This window comes from Strix aluco, chromosome 6 (genome assembly GCF_031877795.1).
Source record: "Strix aluco isolate bStrAlu1 chromosome 6, bStrAlu1.hap1, whole genome shotgun sequence".
Lineage (NCBI taxonomy): Eukaryota > Metazoa > Chordata > Aves > Strigiformes > Strigidae > Strix > Strix aluco.
In genome coordinates this window covers 496492-515449 of record NC_133936.1, presented here as the reverse complement: position 1 = coordinate 515449, position 18958 = coordinate 496492, and the positions used below count along the sequence as shown (strand labels likewise).

The 18958-nt window shown below is 37.9% G+C and overlaps 1 protein-coding gene across 18 annotated transcripts in view; it reads right to left on the bottom strand.

Moving 5' to 3' along the window:
- The window catches only part of BAZ2B (bromodomain adjacent to zinc finger domain 2B), a 157029-nt gene that overhangs the window by 15758 nt on the left and 122313 nt on the right, over window positions 1-18958 (bottom strand). For all 18 annotated transcript variants that reach the window (XM_074828385.1, XM_074828375.1, XM_074828366.1 and 15 more), the window contains 8 exons: window positions 18802-18867; window positions 12999-13139; window positions 11967-12221; window positions 10969-11183; window positions 9495-9569; window positions 4163-4406; window positions 2209-2271; window positions 700-844 (listed from right to left, as the gene is read on the bottom strand). In XM_074828385.1, the coding sequence (XP_074684486.1) occupies window positions 700-844; window positions 2209-2271; window positions 4163-4406; window positions 9495-9569; window positions 10969-11183; window positions 11967-12221; window positions 12999-13139; window positions 18802-18867 (1204 nt within the window). The remainder of the gene's footprint in view (window positions 1-699; window positions 845-2208; window positions 2272-4162; window positions 4407-9494; window positions 9570-10968; window positions 11184-11966; window positions 12222-12998; window positions 13140-18801; window positions 18868-18958) is intronic.

Sequence of the window (18958 nt, the reverse complement as noted above, 5' to 3'; positions counted from 1 at the left end):
GATTAATACATATTTTCTGCATCTGTCCAAATTAAAGTGTGTGAAAAATTCAATCATAGTTAGTATACAGCTGTCACAACCGCAAAACCACGGTTTAATTTTAGCAAAAATAACTTCAGCATTTGCTGGATTGGAAGAAAGATCAGTTGGTAAAATACAGAGACTAAATCATATTCTTTATTAGAAAGCACAGTACTTCACTATGGGAAAATAATTTTCCTATTTTTGCAGACACATATCAAATCTTCAAGCACAGAACAGTCTGTGTATTTGCACAAAATATAACAACTGAAGATGAGAAGAATTTTTTTTGCATTCTACGGTTTTCATATGTGGAGTTCACTGCCATAGGGAAATTTGAAATAGTTCAGAAAGAGCCAAAAAATATCCCATGTAGGTAAATACAAAAAAACACAACATATAAAACTATAACAACTGAAAACTTCCAAAATATTAATCCTTATTTTGAAAGATATTAACTGGTATTTCATACTCAGAGAGTATCAGAAATATTCCATGGAAGAGAGTATCAGAGAGCACCGTATGAACAGAGATGTCTACTGACAGTAGCCTGTTTAGTCTCTGCTTGAAGGTGAAGCCTAAAGACCTTGCTGCACAGAATTATAGCCTACAGAGATAGGCAGTATATGTCTTGGCATAGTACACCTTCGTGTGACATTATTCCCTTATGTTTCTTACCTTCACCACTTTCCATGCCTTCTACAAAAATACCACCACATTGGGGCAGAATCCAGTATCGGCGCCTGTAACGATCTTGACCAAACATCATTGAACGCAAACAGTGTGAAGCTTCAAATAACTTCTTTCTGTACTGGCTTTGTTGCTGTTTTAAAAAAGGGAAGCATTGTAATTCAATAGGGGAAAAAAAAATCATAACAGAAAACAACTACTGGCTGTTAGACTGAACAAAAGTTCAAGGGTCACATGAGGAGGCTCTCAGAGATTTTGTGTCTGTGTTACGTGATATTCTACTCACAATTGCTGCCTTGATGATTTTACTTACAGAGCTCCCTTTAAAAGAATGAATTCAATCACTTCCTGGTTCAGCTTAAGTTTATCAGTCTTCCTTAAAAAACATATTCTGCAATTGTAGGTCCTGTCTTTTTACCTCTGACTCTCAGAGAACAGCAGACTCATAGAATCACAGACTGGTTTGGGTTGGAAGGAACCATGAAGATCCTGTCCTTCTGATGTTGGGGGCTCAGAGCTGGACACAGCACTGCCAGGGGGGTCTCACGAGAGCGGAGAAGAGGGGGATCAAGGGATCCATATCCTTTGATCAACAGGATCAAAGATTTCATTGCACAAGAACAGCTGAAATCCTATCAATTATAAAGTAACAACAAATGGGAAACAGAGCACTGAAGATAGCTGATACTGCAGCTCCTGATGGGAAACTAATGAGATATTTTAACTGGTTCATAAAAGAATGAGAACAATAATGTCTGAAAATAAATTCTGTATTCAAACACAAACAGTTCTCTAGGGGGGCCAACAAGTATTTCAGTTTGTTTATTCAATTCTTGCTCTGCTAAATTGACACTGCTGGAAGTCAGGTGTAATTCTGGACTGCTAATTTACTGCAATTAAAACATGAGAGAAACCACGAGACAAAGTCTTAAATGATGAATTTTCTAATACAAAGAATTAAAATACGGGTCATGAGTACCCCCATCTACAGCATTCTGTCTTTCTCATTTACGTTGCTCTTCCTATTCTACTGTTTCTTCTTTCAAAATCTGAGGCAAACACATCTTTCTGTAATGGCTTAGAACACAGTTGCAGAAATTAGCCAACTGTAGGAGGGAATGAGAACTGCAATCATCTGTATAATGGAAAAGTTATTGCTTCTCATACACAAAATTTATCATCGCTTTCTAAGATCAATGAATAGAAGTGTATCAATTAGGTCTGGATAAAAATTGTATTACTTTTTATTCTGAGATGTGCGAATATATTATCAATGGCTTTCTAACTGTCTTTTGAGTCATTTCCACTTAGTGCTGCTAGACTAAACTCACAATTCAGGTGTCATGAACAATAGCATCATTCCTATTTTCAAGAAACAAAAACTGATCCTTATTTCAATTTATATTAAGTTGGAGCATTGAAAATGATGGTTAACATTCTAACTCAGGACATCCAGTGATCAAATTTGTAGTACATCAAAGACAAATGACTTCTCACCTTTGTCAGTTTCTCAATCTGCTTCTCTAGCTCTTCAACACTTGCTGTCTGGTCCCCATCATCCTGTAATTAGCAAATATACCATCACACCAAATTTATTTCAGGATAGAAATCATACTACCATGTCTTACTAATATTACAGTAAAAAGATGTAACAGAAAATGAAAGGCAAATTCTAAGGGTAAGAAAGTTCAAGTTCTGTGCTTGTTTGATGTGTTTGACTAGGAACAATGTAACTAGGAAAAGATGTATCTTGAATCTTTCCCAACTATCCCAGATGAATATGAAGGCGAAAGCTCGTGGCCAAATGTTTGCTGAAAACATTCTTTTACTGGAAGAAGTAATTCAGTTTGTGCACAAACACTGAAGACTACAGAATTTAATCCCAGTTTCTATGAGGCCTTTTGGATATTCAAATTAATTTCTAAGTGTTTTTCGTGCATGAGATAATGGAATTTGTCAAAATTTTATCAGTCTTTGGTCAGCGAACACCTGCATTTTATTTCAATGTCTACAAGAATCTGTAGAGCCACTTTAAATTGCAAATCTGCTACAAAAGTTCCAGTATTAATCTTGCTGATTTTTTAAGAGGAATGCACCTATGATTAAGTCTATGGCCCCCTTTTTCTTGACATACTTTAAAAATGAGAGTCTTTATCCATAAAGAGTGTTTTAATTTAGTTAGTGTTTGGTGCTAACTGTAAGTTTCCAAAAGAATACAACCAAAATCCTAGGAGTTCCCCATCACCTGCACTGTAAGATACTGGTCTTGTAGTTCTTGGCTCCGTAGGAGTATACCAGAGTGAAGCCTTCTGAAATACCACATAATGCAATGGAACTTCTATCAGAAAATTAATCTCTCTACAGGAGTTACAGGACGTTTGTCTATGAAATGCTCAGTGCACCAAAATAGGAGACTGTACTAAAGAGAAAAAGGATTTGAGATTAGATACCTAAATATTACCTATTTTTAATTCTGAAGTATTAATTTGTAAGAACTTCATGCTACACCTCTAAGGTATTCTCTTAAATTCATACACATCATAGCCCCTGAAATAAATCCAGAATATTAGCACAAAGGGCTGTTCCTATCCTAGAAACTAGTTTGGTTTCTAATGAAGAGTGTTTGCAAAGGTTTGAGTTCACATATCATGTCATATACATGCACTGTTCAAGCGGCCATATCCACAGCACCCATAAAACCTTACTTTGAACTTTGATAACCTTGCATAAATGGATCATTTTCTGGCAAAGAGTGCAACACCCAGTGCGCTAAAATGTAGTATTCAGTATTGCTTGTCTCTTTTATCAGGTTTCATCCAGCAGAGAATTCCAGAGTTCTACAGTGAATCTTACAGGCCCACGGCACTTCTATTAAAATAATGTTTTGACTACTGTAGACACAATTCAGCTCAACAAGCTAAAAATGTTTCGGTGATCCTTCCTGTATCTTATCTGACATTGACTAGTAAAATTCATCATCTTGTGATCAAATACAGTCAGGCAGTGACTACCCTAGAAAAGTTATGAAAAAAATACCCAGGAAGGTCACAGGCAAACTATAATAGATACTATTAAATGTAACTTTACACTTCATTATTTTGTTAGCTAATAAATGACCTTTATTCTCCTCTAAGAGAAAACTACAGTTACGCTCAATTGCATTTCAGAGCAATTAAGACTAAATCAAAACAAGTAAGCAGAGAAAAAAAACCCAAACAAACCCAAACCAACCAACCAAAAAAAACTGACCAGCCCATACTGTAATAGCTATCAAAACAGAAAAAAATCCTCCAGAAAATAAACTTATTCCATAACTTTAAAAATATTGGAAGTAAGTTATCCTTCCTTCCTTTTTATTGGGAGATTTTGGGAAAGCAGTGCCATATTGCAGAGAAACAGAAGGAAAACAAGTTTTAACTTATTAAGTTCCACTATAGTTAAAATGCCCCACCTCATCCTCACAAGCTTCTGCCTTCTTTCCCTTTTTATCTTCTTTGTCCTCTTCATCCTCATCATCCTCATCTGCCTGATCATCACTGTCGTCATCGTCATCATCATCATAATCGCTGTCCCCCCCCTTTCGTCTGCGTTTGCGGCCTGGTGTTGGTGTTTCCAAAGAGTGCTGCTCCTCTCCTACGTCACCGCCTCCTGTTGCATCTCGTTTGCCAGTTTTCTTGGCATGAATGATTCTAAGCCTTGAAACACATGACAAGGGGTGAAATTATGGAGTGTGTCTGTAGCATAAACATACCTTTCTTCTTGTGTGATTGAAAGTAAAACATTTTAGATTCAAATTAGCTTTTCTGTTCTAATACAACACTGTATTTTCTTGGTATCTATTGACTTTAGTGAAAAAGAAACATTCAGGTTATAAAACCCCTTAAGCCTCTTATTTAGTTCTGAATAGAATTTCTGTTTCTCCCAGGTGAATTTTATTGCATAACTGTTAAGAAGAAATGAAACATAAGAGGGATTTTGAAAAGTCAGGAAAGACAATTAGAAGAAAGAACCATTTCAACTTCTTAATCTTTTGTTTTATGCATTTAAGAATATGATCATAAAACACGGGGGGGGGGGGGCAAAAAATCCTCAGTTGGAAGTATGAAATTATTCACATCTGCATGGCAACAGCAAGGTTGGTTTACATTCTTTTTTTCATTTCAGATTTTTATGCGTTTTTAATTTATTAGGTATTATTTGACTTTAGTCCTTTGGCTGATCTTTTTATTCTAGGACATACTTTCTTTTTTGAGAAATCTTAGCTACCTAAACTCCTAGGAGATTACTCATTCAAACTCTCATTTTTCCTTTTATGAAAGAAAAGGGAAACTTACATACCAGTAATTATGGTTGTAGTAGACCTTCTTCTTCTATAAAACCCCTATAAGACAAGATTCCACACAGCAAAAATTATAGTTCCACCTATCAGGGAGCTAGCAGGCAAACATGCTGAATCACAGGAGGTATGAATAGCCAGGCCTACCCAGTCACTTATAATGCAGATCAAAAATGCAACTGACTTAGAAGAGATTCATAAACGTGTAGAAAAGACAAAGATTTTTGTAAGAGATGACTGGAAGAAGGTAGGATGGGAAAAGTAGAACGGTAACGACAAACACAATTACCAGTACGTAATTTTTCCTTGTCGCACTTCTCTCTCTTCCCATCCTACAAAACAATATTCCATACAGCAAGTGGCTACGAGTATGATGAAGTACCAGCTTCTGGGCATACTGACAAATGTATCAGCCTTCTAAAACGCTGAAAATCAAAGCTAGTACTCAACAGTACCGATTTAAAAAGACCGTTAGCAAGAAATCATCAAGGGGACTTCTGTTTGTCTGGAAGCAGTTGGGCGCTTTTTTTGTGTGTGTGCTTGGGGTTTTTTGTTTGTTTTGTTTTGTTTAACACAGTGGTTAATCCACTGGAGAAATAAGAAAGTTTTACACTTTTATTTTTCCAATACAAATGAATTTTTAGATATTTTAGCAATTTAAAATATTTTTGGATAAAAAGAATTTCTCAAGCCTCCCCAGTAAATTTGGAAGCAAGTAACATTTTCAGGTCTGGTGCAAAAAGCCTTAGTCTCACTGAGTATCAATATCACCCAGGCTTCCACCAAGTTAAGGTTTTTAGAAAAAAAATTTCCTCTTTACAAGGATAACTTCAAATCATCAAATCCTCTTCAACAGGACTGGAAATTCCTGCTTATATACAGGAATTAACTATCAAACAAAGCCACTAGCCAATGACTGGATTGACTGCTGTGTGACTGGACAATTTTAGAGACATATTAGACTAAGATAGTATTGAATTATCTTCAAGATTAAAGCTGGCAGGTGGAAGTTCAACAACCAGCAAACACCTCTTTCATATACCTAAAAGAAATGAGAAGCAAGAAAGGTACTTTTGCTGAAAGCAAAGAGAGCGCTATAATGCTGTCGAGCACTAAAGGAAGCCTGGCATGACACTACAAACTATAAGGATGGAAATGAATTGAAGATGCTCTCCTTTAATAGCACCATAAGCTTAAGAAGGCAGCAGTCTGTATCTGAAGTAGCACAGAGGCAGAAAGCAATGAGAGCATAACTTAACATTCAGGTATTGCAAGAGGTAGCATAATTTTCCTGCTGCTACCTAAACATGGCTCACAGAGAAGAAAACCTTCACTCAAAAACTGTTTCAGCTTTCTCACTTTCAGGTATATACCAAAACGACACCTGCAACTGTTGAGAGAATTATAAAGTCTATTGGCCTATAAAGAGAGTGGGTGGCCCATCAGATAATCAGATGTGTGACTTAAGCCTGATCTAAACTGTAACATTTACTAGATCGTGTGAAGAATATTCACCTTTTGACTTAATTTTCATGCCCTTTTCATAATTTTTGCACATAAATATTAAGTAGTAGCAAGGCAAAGAAATTCTAAACATACTTTTAACACACTTTTAACATACTTCAGCTTGGGTCTCAATGATTCCAAATCAGCATTACCACCTCCTACCCAAACTCAGAGCATAATTTCTCCCCTCATGTAACACTGCTTTTGATATACCATCATCATTTACAGTTGAGATGGCCTCACTGGAAAGAAATTAGCTTACAAGGAGTATGCCATAACACTGGCATGTTAAAAAGAACACTGGCGCAGTGAGAAACCTTGGTCTGCAGTATTTGAAGTCTTGTAAAGAAACAGATATTGCCTAATCCTTCAAGTAGCTGTATTTAATTTTTATTCCTTTTTGTATTGATCAAGCTACAAATGACATGCCAGGGAGAAGACATATAATGGAAAAAAGAGATGCTGAGATTATGATTATCTTGTTAAAAAACAGCTGAATCACCTCAGATGAGACAGTCTTCTGACTATAGTTGTGATACAGAAAGCACAAAGAAAGATGAACTGATTGTATGAGACAGGTGCCTTTACAAAAATGGTGACTAGTATCAAAATTCACATCTAAATGTGATAGAGAAGGAATTAGATGCAACCTCTCACTGACCATCAGCCCAGCAGAAACAGTCAGCTCAGATTCAGTTTCCAACCATATATATTATCCTTATCAAGGAACTTTGTTCAATATCCTTAAGAGAGAAGGAAGAGAAAGGGGGGGGGAAAAAAAAAAAAAAAAAAAAAAAAAAAAAAAAAGGCATCCCTATAGGCTTTTATACAATGACTACTTTTTCCAGCCTGGTATTTTAATGTTGCTTTTTTGTATCTTACAAACACAGGTTTTCTTTCTTTTATTCTGGCCCCCTCCCCCTGTCCCCAGTATCCAGCTGAGCTAATCTCATGAAAAGTGAGAATGTCAGCACAAAAAAATCACTTAGTGAAAACATCTGATAGAGGCAGAATCTTTTCTCTTCCCACTTGGATATACTTTCAGACTGCCTGGACATAGTGGTATGAAGTTTTACCACAACAGACACTGGCAAATCAGGCTGAGATGAAATAAAGCGATTCCTCAGCATCCGTTGTTCTACCACTATACACTTCCTGTGCACGATGGGCTTGTGTTGAGGATCTGCAATGGTATGTGTGCATACGAAAAGAGTACACATCCACTGATCATATGGCAAGTAGTCAAGAAACCAGATATTCCTATGCAAAACTGCTTGGGACTGGGATGCTTAAAAACTAGAGTGATCTTTGAAACTGATGGGGAAGATGACATGCATTAAGAATGGAGACTGGAAGCAGGAAAAAAAGACCAAACAGAAGACTGAAATGGACAGACTTATCTTCAGAGAAGTCCCAGCAACAGTTACAAGAGTTCATTAAAAACACCAACTGACATAATGAAGAAGAAAGCATTGTTCAAAATTGATCAAAGGCGGCTCTTCTTAAAAGCTTCTTAGAGTTCATCAGAAAAACAGTGGAAAATCCAAAGATTCTGAATCAAAGATAAGAGAGATGAATCAAGTCCAGTGAATTCAAAGAAGTGGAAGAACAGTGTTTCTGAGCACTCCCGCAATACTTACGCTCAAAAACAGGGACAGCACTACTGGAACCTGAAATCCACACGAGGGGAAAACACAAGAGAAATGACTGTAGAAAGAGAGGGACTTGGGACTTCAGGATATTATGCCCACTATTTGAAAGGGAAGAAAAGAGAGATCATGAGGAAAAGGGAGGATCCTACATCTACAAGTACTTACAGTTTGATGGAGGGAGAGAAAGACTGAGCAGTGCCTAAGGAGACAAGGACAGGTAAGGGTCCCATTCCGCTAATGGACAGTTGGCTACATCAGAACTTCAGAAGCACTTTTTAAACTATATCCCATAGAGGGGATACAGATGAAGACAGAAAAAGGTGTTTTGATTGTCCTAAAAGATAAAATATATTAACCCTGTGAAGACTGTGATCTGCAGTATTAGTAGAGAATTTCTTTTTATTGGTCTATTTTTTCCTCTACCTCCCTCTTGTCCTTCTTCTTTACTTCTTTCCTTCTTCCTTCTGAGATACATTAAAGGGAAAAAAGGGAGACATAAGATTAGAAACACAAGTACCTAAAGCAAGGACTAAGAAAGGATTCACCATTCCTAGTAAGAGGTAAAGATGACCAAGAAAAAAAAAGAAAGCAGAGTCTGGCTATGTATTTTTACCCCCTGTGATTCACAAACTTCATGCCTTCTAGCTTCCTGGTAGTTGGAGCTGTTATGCTTGCTGTATGGAATTTTGTCTTGTAGGATGGGAGAACAGTGGATATGAAACTGACAACCCTTAAAAAGTTCCAATTTTACCTTAAATAAAAATATAAAAAAATATCTCAAAGTTTGCAGTCTACATATGATCCCTAGCTATAGGGAACAACGCAACACTGACAGATGGGAAACACTAAAATGACATAATACAAATTAGCAAAATTCAATTGGTAATTGTTGTATGAAAATCATGTCTTCTTAAAACGCCTTTCAGAACGAACATTGGCAATTATGATAGGTCCAAATAAACGTTGATAATGTCAATAGCAATTTGACAGCTCCTGTAATATTGCAATAACAAAATTTTTACTTTCTTCTAAAGAATACAAAATGGAATTGACTTTGCTCCAATGTTGAGGGACACTAACCCTCTGAATCTCATGCATCTTTAACAGACTGTAAAAGACTGGTGCTGCACCATTCTAAATCCACATCCATCTTAATTAAGCAGTGCAGTTACTAACTTCCTGGTGAAACTGTAATTTCATCAGCTAATTTTGTCCTTAGAACCAATTGCCTATATAGTAGCAAATGCAAAAAAGCAATATATTGTAATATTTAAGGAAACGAAACTTACTTCCGAAGTTTGCCTTCAACCATCCATTTATCTCTCCTTAAATTTGACATATAATCAATGTTTTTATCAATTTCACTGTCAAAGACAAAACAATCCATTAACTGTGAACTTGCATATCTTCTTCTGACAGACATTTATGTACAGATACTTTGTCACAAAGAACTATCTTGAAGAAATGTTTAAAATTCAAAATAAGTAATTTTAAAGCTAGGAAATTCCAATACTAGGAATGCCAGGTAGTGTACTGCTGTACCTATGTCAGGCAGTCTTTATTTACAGTATCATGTCAGTTTTCTTTCCGTAAGAAGTATCATTCAAAGGATGTGACATCTCTTTCCATAGTTCTAATTCAATGCCAAGCCCCCGGATGCATTTGCCCCAAAGCATCTAGCCCTGTGCTGAAAACAAAGTTATCACTGGTACATCTATGGTATTCTAACTAGGATCCACGTGATCCAAACACCAACGTTCACTTTTCACTGCAGAAATTGAAGAACCAAAAAAAAGTGCTTCAGTACAGTCACTGTCTGCGAGCCCACTTCTGAGACATGCCAGCCTCAACAATTTAGCAGGCTGTAGTTGTTTCTGTGATGAAACAATAGAAACCCAAGTTCTGAATGATTGTTTCTACAAATCTGACATAACAGTTGATCATCTGATATAAGATAAAGTTCCTTACTACGATGAATTTGATTCATACACGTGAACTCTCCTGCACAGTACCGGCACAGCACTTGCACTGCACACTCCTGCTGTTTTTCAATTTTGGAAAACATGAAGCATCTCTTTCGTTCTTGCCTTACACAACCCTGATTCGCTGATACAGCACAGTATACCAAAAGCAGCAGAATTCACCAGGAAACAAAACAGCACTCAAATAAAAGACTTTACCACAGTAAGTATGCAGAGGTAGAGGGATCCCAAAGATTGGTGTGTCCTAAGTTTTTATTTACACATTGTTGGGTTTTAAAATATTAACACGGGGGGGTTTAATTATGAGATGCTATACATTACTGACCACAAATAAAATACATACTTTCTTGAATGACTACCATGATAAATCAGGCTTGCCACCTCATCTTACGACCCTAGTTAAAGTATTTGGACAAAAGAGGTCTTAAAAAACAAAAGGAAAAAAGGGAAAAACAGAGTACTGCAGAAGCCTTACAGAACTCTTCCAAATTATTCCCTAGAATACCTAGTAAATTTCTTTGTAATCAACCTCATCTTTTACTCCAAAAATAGCTGAAGAAATTTTGGTGCAAGCTTTGAAAATTAACTTACAGACCAAACATGGAAAAGTTCTACTCTTCCATCATATCAGAAGTACATAAACATAAGAAGCAGTAACAGCAAATTTCACCTTTCATTATAACATCAAGAACCCACCTGTAACAGAACACAGTGTATACAGGATTTTTGAATACCATTTTTATAATTTTATTTTTACAGACCTGTTTGGGAAAAATCTTACCTTACTACACTTTTGCTGCATGCTAACTCATTGACAAGAAAAGCGAGTACTGATGCTTTCTGAGCTGGACTATGTGCCTGAAAAGCTTTTGTCCTCAAGCTGTCTGTCAGCTCAGTCTGCCCACAGTGAGCCTCCATGAATATCTGCAGAATCTCAGACACATTATCTCGATTGATGCCAACATTCAGTAAGTGTTCCCCAAGAATAGTTTTAGCCTAAAAAGAATAAAGACATTTTGAACAGCACATTTAAAAATATTATTTTCCTCTGCAGGCTATACTCTTGTTTATAAAAAGTGGGGTGGGTTTGTCTGCACTGTTACATAAGGATTTTAATCAGGATTTTTCTTTAAAACTATTCAAGTGTAAATCTTGACTAGAGTAACAAATTGGAATGTCTTCATCTCTTAAGTTTTTAGGAACAGAGATCATATTAATATTAATGAATAGATTAAATGAAAGACATGGTCCAACCAGAACTTGATGAATACTGTTTTGTACAATCATGCTGTGTAAAGTTCTAGAGCAGAAAAGAGCTATGCTGGCTTGAAAAAGAAGGATAATAAGGAAGAGAATCATGAATGAATCAGAGTTTTGATGAAGTGACATACAGAGGAGACTTTAGAGAAAGAAATGGCAAGACAGAGTATAACATGAGGGTATAAATGAAAGGGGAAAAATAAAAACCAAACCAAAACAAACAAAAAAAAGGAGTTAAACATGGCCACAGATGTTATAATGCCCTATAAGAGGTCCAAATAAAAATGAGGAAGGGTCCAGAAATGAGAAAACGTCCAGAAATATATCATTTCTGGAAAGTGGGAAGGCTGACAGGACATAGAGAGTCTTTGAGTAACGTTAGAACAGTGACATCAAAGAAAAGAATTACGAAAGAGAATGGAAATCCCCATCAGAGGTGTCAAAGACGCAGTATGAAGAATGCATTCATAAATATAGCGTGTTTACTATGGATTGCTTTTTCCTTCTTTTTTTTTTTACCTTGTATCCTGTAACAAGTCCTGGATCACAAACAGCTGCAGAGACAAGCTTTACTAGCAAGTCCTGTACTTCTCCCATGCTGTCCCCTATGTTTAGCAAACCCTCTTGAAGAACGCTCAGGGACGGGACATCCACGTTCACATCAAAGCCAAGAACTTTACCAAAGTTACGCAGGAACTGCACTACCATGAGACAATCTGAAAATGTGCTTCCATCGAGAACAAGGCCTGGGATGCGAGGCAACTCTGGCAAAGGCTGACAAATAAAGAAAAACAGTGAAAGATTCAGCAGTATATGTCAAAATAAAACTTTTTTGATACTACCTAGGGAAATTGGCTGATACTTCCATATGACCTACAGCACAATTCTAGAAGGTAAAGGCTACAGAGAAGCTGTCTTCCCCATCCCATCCAGTAAATTTAATTTAAAACTGAAGAACATTTATCTTTTCACATGTTATACAGGATGCAAGAGATTAATAAATACTTACTTTTTGGCCAGGAGATGGTCTCAGGCTTTATTCGGAGCCAAAATACTATAAAAGGTGGTGTAAAAATATTTGAGGGACATAAGGAGGGGAATTCTCTGGACAGATTGGGTTTGAACCTGTGGTATGTCAAGTCCTGAAGGACTAGAACTAAGAACACAGAAGACTGGGAGAGTAAATTTTTTGAGTGACAGCTTAGCATAGTTGCACATGTGAGAAAAGCTCTATCTAGTGCCTATGGATTGAGACATGATGCATATTCCTGCTGTAAAAATAACTCAGAGTAATTGATTTTTTTTAAAGTAATCATGCAAGTGCTTTTTGTGAAGCAAGCCACTTTTAAACAAAATGCTTTTAATTAACTAAACATATGCTACTTTAGTGTTTGTAGTAACTTGTATTTGTATATATTTCAAACAGTTATCTAATTATCAAGACCAAAACTTGAATGCTTTGGGAGTGGCTGCAAGAAAAGAAAGTTATTGCCACAATGGCAAAATACAGAAACAAGAGGCAAGAAAACAAGTTTACATTACTATGATTACCTTCTGGTCTGCCAAGCACATGTCCTCGTTCGGCTTCTTTAGCTCCTTTGCCATTTCTAATTCCAATCTTCGCTGTTCCAGTTTACGTTCTTTATTTAATCTTTTTTCATCGCGTTTCTCTTGCTTTAACCTCTCTTTTTCCTTAAATAGAATTCAAAGAGCAGAAAATAAAACCCACATATTATACTTACAATAGAACAATCTAAGAATCTGAAAAGCACTACTTATGTAATCTTAATAATTACCACAGTAATTAAGGAACCTGCATTCAAGTAAAGGGAAGGGGAAAACTACAGAAATAGAACAAAATCATCAAATTTGTGAGCAAATCTAAGATTCACTTTTTTTCTCTCCTGTCCCCATGGGAATAGGTACTGAGCATGTTTACGCTGAGATACTCTCTGGAGTACCATTTCAGCAAGTGAATCACAAGTACCAAGTGAAAACATGGTAAAGAACTGCCATGCATGTCAGGCATCTGATTTCACACACTATAATCATCAATATGGGTCTGCTGAAGCAGAGACCACTCAAGAAAGCAGCAGCTGGAAGACCTCTCTGGACAACACAGGGCTTAAAAATTCCTCTAATACATAAACTGGATGTGAATAGCTTATAAAACACAACCTATCTTTTCAACCCACACAGCTTCTGGCCTTGAAGCACCATGCACTTAGCACGCAATCTGAAAATTGAACAGTCATTAACATCTTACTCTGTACAACACAGAGATAATCAAGGGAGAAGCCAAGCATCTACTATTTTTCTCTTCAAACACCCTCTACACTGGTGTCACACAGAATATGAACTCTCTAACTTGTTAAGACCGACTCTGAATTTGGAGCTCCAATTGCCGATCCCATCCCTGACTGCAGTGGTTCTGCTGTCACACGCCCCAGCGGTGACATGCTGGCCTGCCTACACAGCGGATTACACACCTTTGTGCAAGGGATACCGAACACAAAACAGTGAGTAAGAAGCCATGTATGGAATCTGCCATGTATCAGTGCTACCTCCTTAGAGCACAGAACTGCATGCACATACAAAAACATGTGTTTGAGTGTGTCAACCTAAGAACCTGACACAACATAAAGGCAAAGACACTACAGGCGCTTTTCACCTGTGGACACAAAAGAGCTGAAGAACCAAGCTAAGCTGATTCATATTATTTAGAATCACTCCCCATTATTCTGTCAGTTTAAGAGGTCACTCCAGTCTCTTCAGTTTACCATTATGAAATTTTGATTAAATGAGAGTATGGGATATAACTGCAAGTCAGAACTCAGCTGCATTTGTAGAACATCATTAACTGCTGACTTTGTTGTACAGTTCTGTCAGGCCCCATGACTTTTCATCATAGAATATCTCAAGTTGGAAGGGACCCATAAGGATCATCAAGTCCAACTCCCTGCTCCTCACTGGACTACCTAAAATTAAACCATACCTAAGAGCATCGTCCAGACACTCCTTGAACTCCGACAGGCTTGGTGCTGTGACCACTTCCCTGAGAAGCTTGTTCCAGGAACCAACCACCCTGTCAGTGAAGAGCCTTTTCCTCACATCCAACCTGAACTCCCCCTGATGCAGCATCATTCCATTTCCTCGTGTCCTACTGCTGGTCACCAGAGAGAGGAGATCAGCACCTTCCACTCTGTTGCCCCCCTTGAGAAAGCTGTAGGCTGCGATGAGGGCACCCCTCAGCCTTCTCTTCTCCAAGCTGAACAAACCAAGTGACCTCAGCCACTTCTCATTAAGTCTTGTCCTCAAGACCCTTCACCATCTTGGTCACCCTCCTCTGGACACACTCCAATAGTTTGATGTCCCTCTTATACTGAGGTGCCCAAAACTGCACAGAGTCCTCGAGGTGGGGCTGCACCAGTGCGGCGCAGAGTGGGACAAGCCTCGAGCAGCTAGCAATGCTGTGCTTGATGCGATTGGTCCTTCTGGCTGCCAGGGCACACTGCTGACTCATATTCAACTTGCCATCTGTCCTGGTTTAACCAGGATAGGGTTAAGTTTCCCCAGCAGTGGGGGGGAGCTCTAGCCGGGTTATTCAGATACCATGCGGACGTCACATTTTTCCTGGCGCGGGAGCGCGGTGCATTCGTGGTTTTGTACATCGTGCTTCTCACTGCTGTATTTGGTAGCTATTTTGCTCTGTTCATTGCTATCACTATTACTGTTATTGTTATTGCTGTTGTTTGTTGTGTTGCTATTGCACTGTTGTATTAAACCTTTCCTTATTTCAGTCTTGGGGCTTTGTATTTCACTCCCTTTGTGGGGGAGGGGTAGCGGCTGCGTGGTCTCAGACCCCGGCAGGGGCTAGACCACCACACCATCAAACCAAACCCCTAGATCTCTTTCTGCAGGGTTGCTCTCCAGCCTCTCTCCAGTTTGTACATATAACTAGGATTATCCCATCCCAGGTGGAGAATCCAACACTTGCTCTTGTTAAATCACAGTTGGTGATTGCCCAGCTCTCTAGTCTGCCCAGATCTCTCTGTAAGGCCCCTCTACCCTCAAGAGAGTCCACAGCACCTCCTAGTTTAGTATCATCAGCAAACTTAATGTACCTTTGACTCCTGCATTCAGATCATTTATAAAAACATCAAAGAGCACTGGCCCTAAAATTGAGCCCTGGGGACCCCCCTGATGACTGGCTCTCAGCCTGATGTGACCCCATTTATTAAAACTCTTTGAGCCTGACCTCTCAGTCAACTGTTCACCCAACGCATTATGCACTTGTCTAGCTGTACACTGGACATGTTGTCCAGAAAGATACTGTTAGAGACATATCAAAAACTTCGCCAAAATGATAAAAAAAACCCCACACACATCTACTGGCTTCCCTTGGACAACTAGATGGGTGACCTTGTCTTAAAAGGAAATTAAGTTGGTTAAGCAGGACTTTCCACTCTTGAACCCGTGCTGGCTATGACCAGTGACTGCACTGTCTCTCAAATAGTTTTCAGTATCTCCCAGAATAAACTTCTCTATAATTTTACCAGGCACTGAAGTGAGACTGGCAGGGCTGTAATTACCAGGGTCCTCCTTCTTACCCTCCTTGAAAATTGGGATGTTTGCCAGCTTCCCATCGACTGGCACCTCTCCAGATTCCCAAGGCCATTGAAAAATAATGGACTGCAATAAATTTAATAAAGATAATGGACTGCACAAATTTTCTCCCTACAGTGGTGAATAGCATCCCAATAGTCCTCCAATGTCGCCTGTCCTTGCTTCCAATGTCCATACGTTTTCCTTTTCTGTCAAAGTTCTAGAAGACGATCCCTGCTCAGCCAAGCTGGCCTTCTGCCCTGCTTGCTTGACCTCCCACACTTTGGAATTGCCTGTTCCTTTGCTCTTAAGAGATGGCTCTTAAAAAGTGACCAGCATTTATGGACCCCAATATCTTCAAAAGCAACTCCCAGGGGACCCTACTGACTAGCTTCTTCAGGACCCCCAAGTCTGCTCTCCCGATGTCCAGAGTCAAAGTTTTGCTGGCATTTTTTCTTCTATCACCAGCGATTTGAAACTCAACTCCTTCGTGGTCACTGTGACCAAGACAGCCACCAATCACCACTCCGCCTGTGAGTCACACTGTTTACAAACCAGAAATGGAGGAGGGCACCTTTCCTAGTTGGCTTAAGAGTTAACCCTGAAATTCTTCCTTGCACCAAAGTGTTATTAATTTTTTGGTTTATCACTTCCATTTAAATTTACTAACATATCTCGGAGAAAAGTTTTAACAATGCTTTTGACAACTAGATGCTGTTAACAACAGTTATTTTACTTCAATCTCTTAGCTATTCGTACTTTACATATAAAAGTCTCAGGATACAAAGATAAAAAGTCTCAGGATATAGAGAAAAATATAAAAGGTGAAATAAAACTTAACAATTATGTTTTAGCATTGATAGTCCCCCTTAAGATAGTATCAGGGTTAAAACTGAATACAGCCTCAGGATTAAGATGTCAATTAGTTTATCATGGTCTAATAAAAGTTTCATCAATCATACTGTACAGCTCTGGTTTTATCATCAATGCTATTCCATTATGTACTTTTTTTTTTTAGATAATTTTTTTTAACCATCTATAATGCAACATAAACAACTATATTATTTCAAACCAATGAAGCTAAAAAAGCTTGGGTTGTTTTAGCTAGTTAACTTTTCATTTACTGCAGAGTAACCTGAATAAGCAGGATGTGATATTCCTGTAAGAGACACTTTTTCTCAAGCTACCTCAGTCATGAACATAAGCAATGCGGTTACAACTGCTTTTCAAGGCAAAGCTAGTCTTTTCCCTCATTTCTTTCTGCAACCTTCCAATGAAATTGAGACCTCTCAACTGGTTATAAGAACAAGTACTATTACAAAACCACTATCACATTAGCTTAAGAGCAGGGAAACTTCAGTGTCTTTCATGCGATAGTATGGCTAAGAGTAAAATTTAACTAGGTAAAAGCCTGACTAGTCAACTCAATGAAAATATTTGGAGGGATTCTGGATTAGGTTGTGCTTATATGGACAACTACCACTGTTTCTTGAGTATTTTTTCCCCCCTCTAAGTAAAGTATCTAGAATTCCTAGAATTCCTTAACTTGTAAGCAAGGTAATCATTTGAATTATGAAAAACATTTCCATTTTGCAGTCTTTTAAAAGGAATAGTTTAATTCCATTGCACAAACACCAATTTAATAGCATAGAATGTTTATTTAATCTTTAGCGTTAAAGCTCATAATAAGCAAGTGTTATTAGGCCCTTTTGTGATATACTAGGTTTATATAAATTAAAGCAGTCACCAGAATAAAAAGCACTCATCAAAAGGAAAGGGCAGCTATTTTGGAAAGTCTTATTTTCAGAAACAAAACAGAACAAAAAATTTAGATGTTTAGATTATCAGCATCAAAAGGGTCCTGAAATTTTAGCGAGTGAAATCAATCACTTTTTTATTATCAGATAATGCCACTGTGTTCAAAACCAAAACCAAGTTAAATAACTAGATTCACAGATGGACAAAGTAAAATGATTGTACACAAAATGACACACACACATTTAGGACTTTATCTTTAGGAGGCTTCTCTATCTCTTGGTTCAGAATTATTGACATATTTTTAGTAAAACAAAATTTTCTGGAGTGCATCAGTACTTTCTACTGAAGGAGAAAAAGTAAAATTATTAGGGCATAATAATCCTGTTTGGATGGTTTTGTCATGGTCCAAATCTAGAATCATCTACAAAATCTGCAAGTTCTAAGAAGCCTGGACTGGAATGAGATGTCTATTTTTACCCCTGGGTAAGTACTGAGGAAAACCTGTTGAGCAAATCTCACAAGTCAGTATGATGAAGTCCTTACTCTTCTTATGAACAACATGAAGAAGAGAAAACAAAACTTCCTTTCCAGGAAATACTAAGGACTCTGAAGTGACTACGCAATTATTGGCTTCTTGCTCGTCATCACCGAGGATGGAAGGGACCTCTTGAGAACATCCAGTCCCCATCCCCGTGTGTGTCCTGTCCCCACCCTGCAGCAGTATCAGCTACAGGCAGTTGCAACTCCACAACTTACCTGGGCAATCTGTGCCAGTGTTCAACCATCACCCTCAAAGTTTAAAAGTTTTTCTTAAGTTTAACAGAATTTCCTGTACTTCAGTTTGTGCCTACTGCTTCTTGTCCTGTCACTGCCACGTATACAAATGAAATTATACATACAGGTACATCAAAGACACTGTTCTGTAGATCACTGCAGAGTGAAACCATCAAAACTTTGAACTTTCAGCATTCAGTATTCAGTTAATACTCACTTCTGCTTTTTTACGTGCTTCCATGGCTTTCATGAGCATCATATGTTGTCTTCGCCTTTCTCGTTCCTATTGAAGCAGGTAAGATTAGAACAAAACTAATCCACATTTTCAAATCAGTAAAAAAGCTGAGTAACAAATTTAGCATTAATAGACAAGT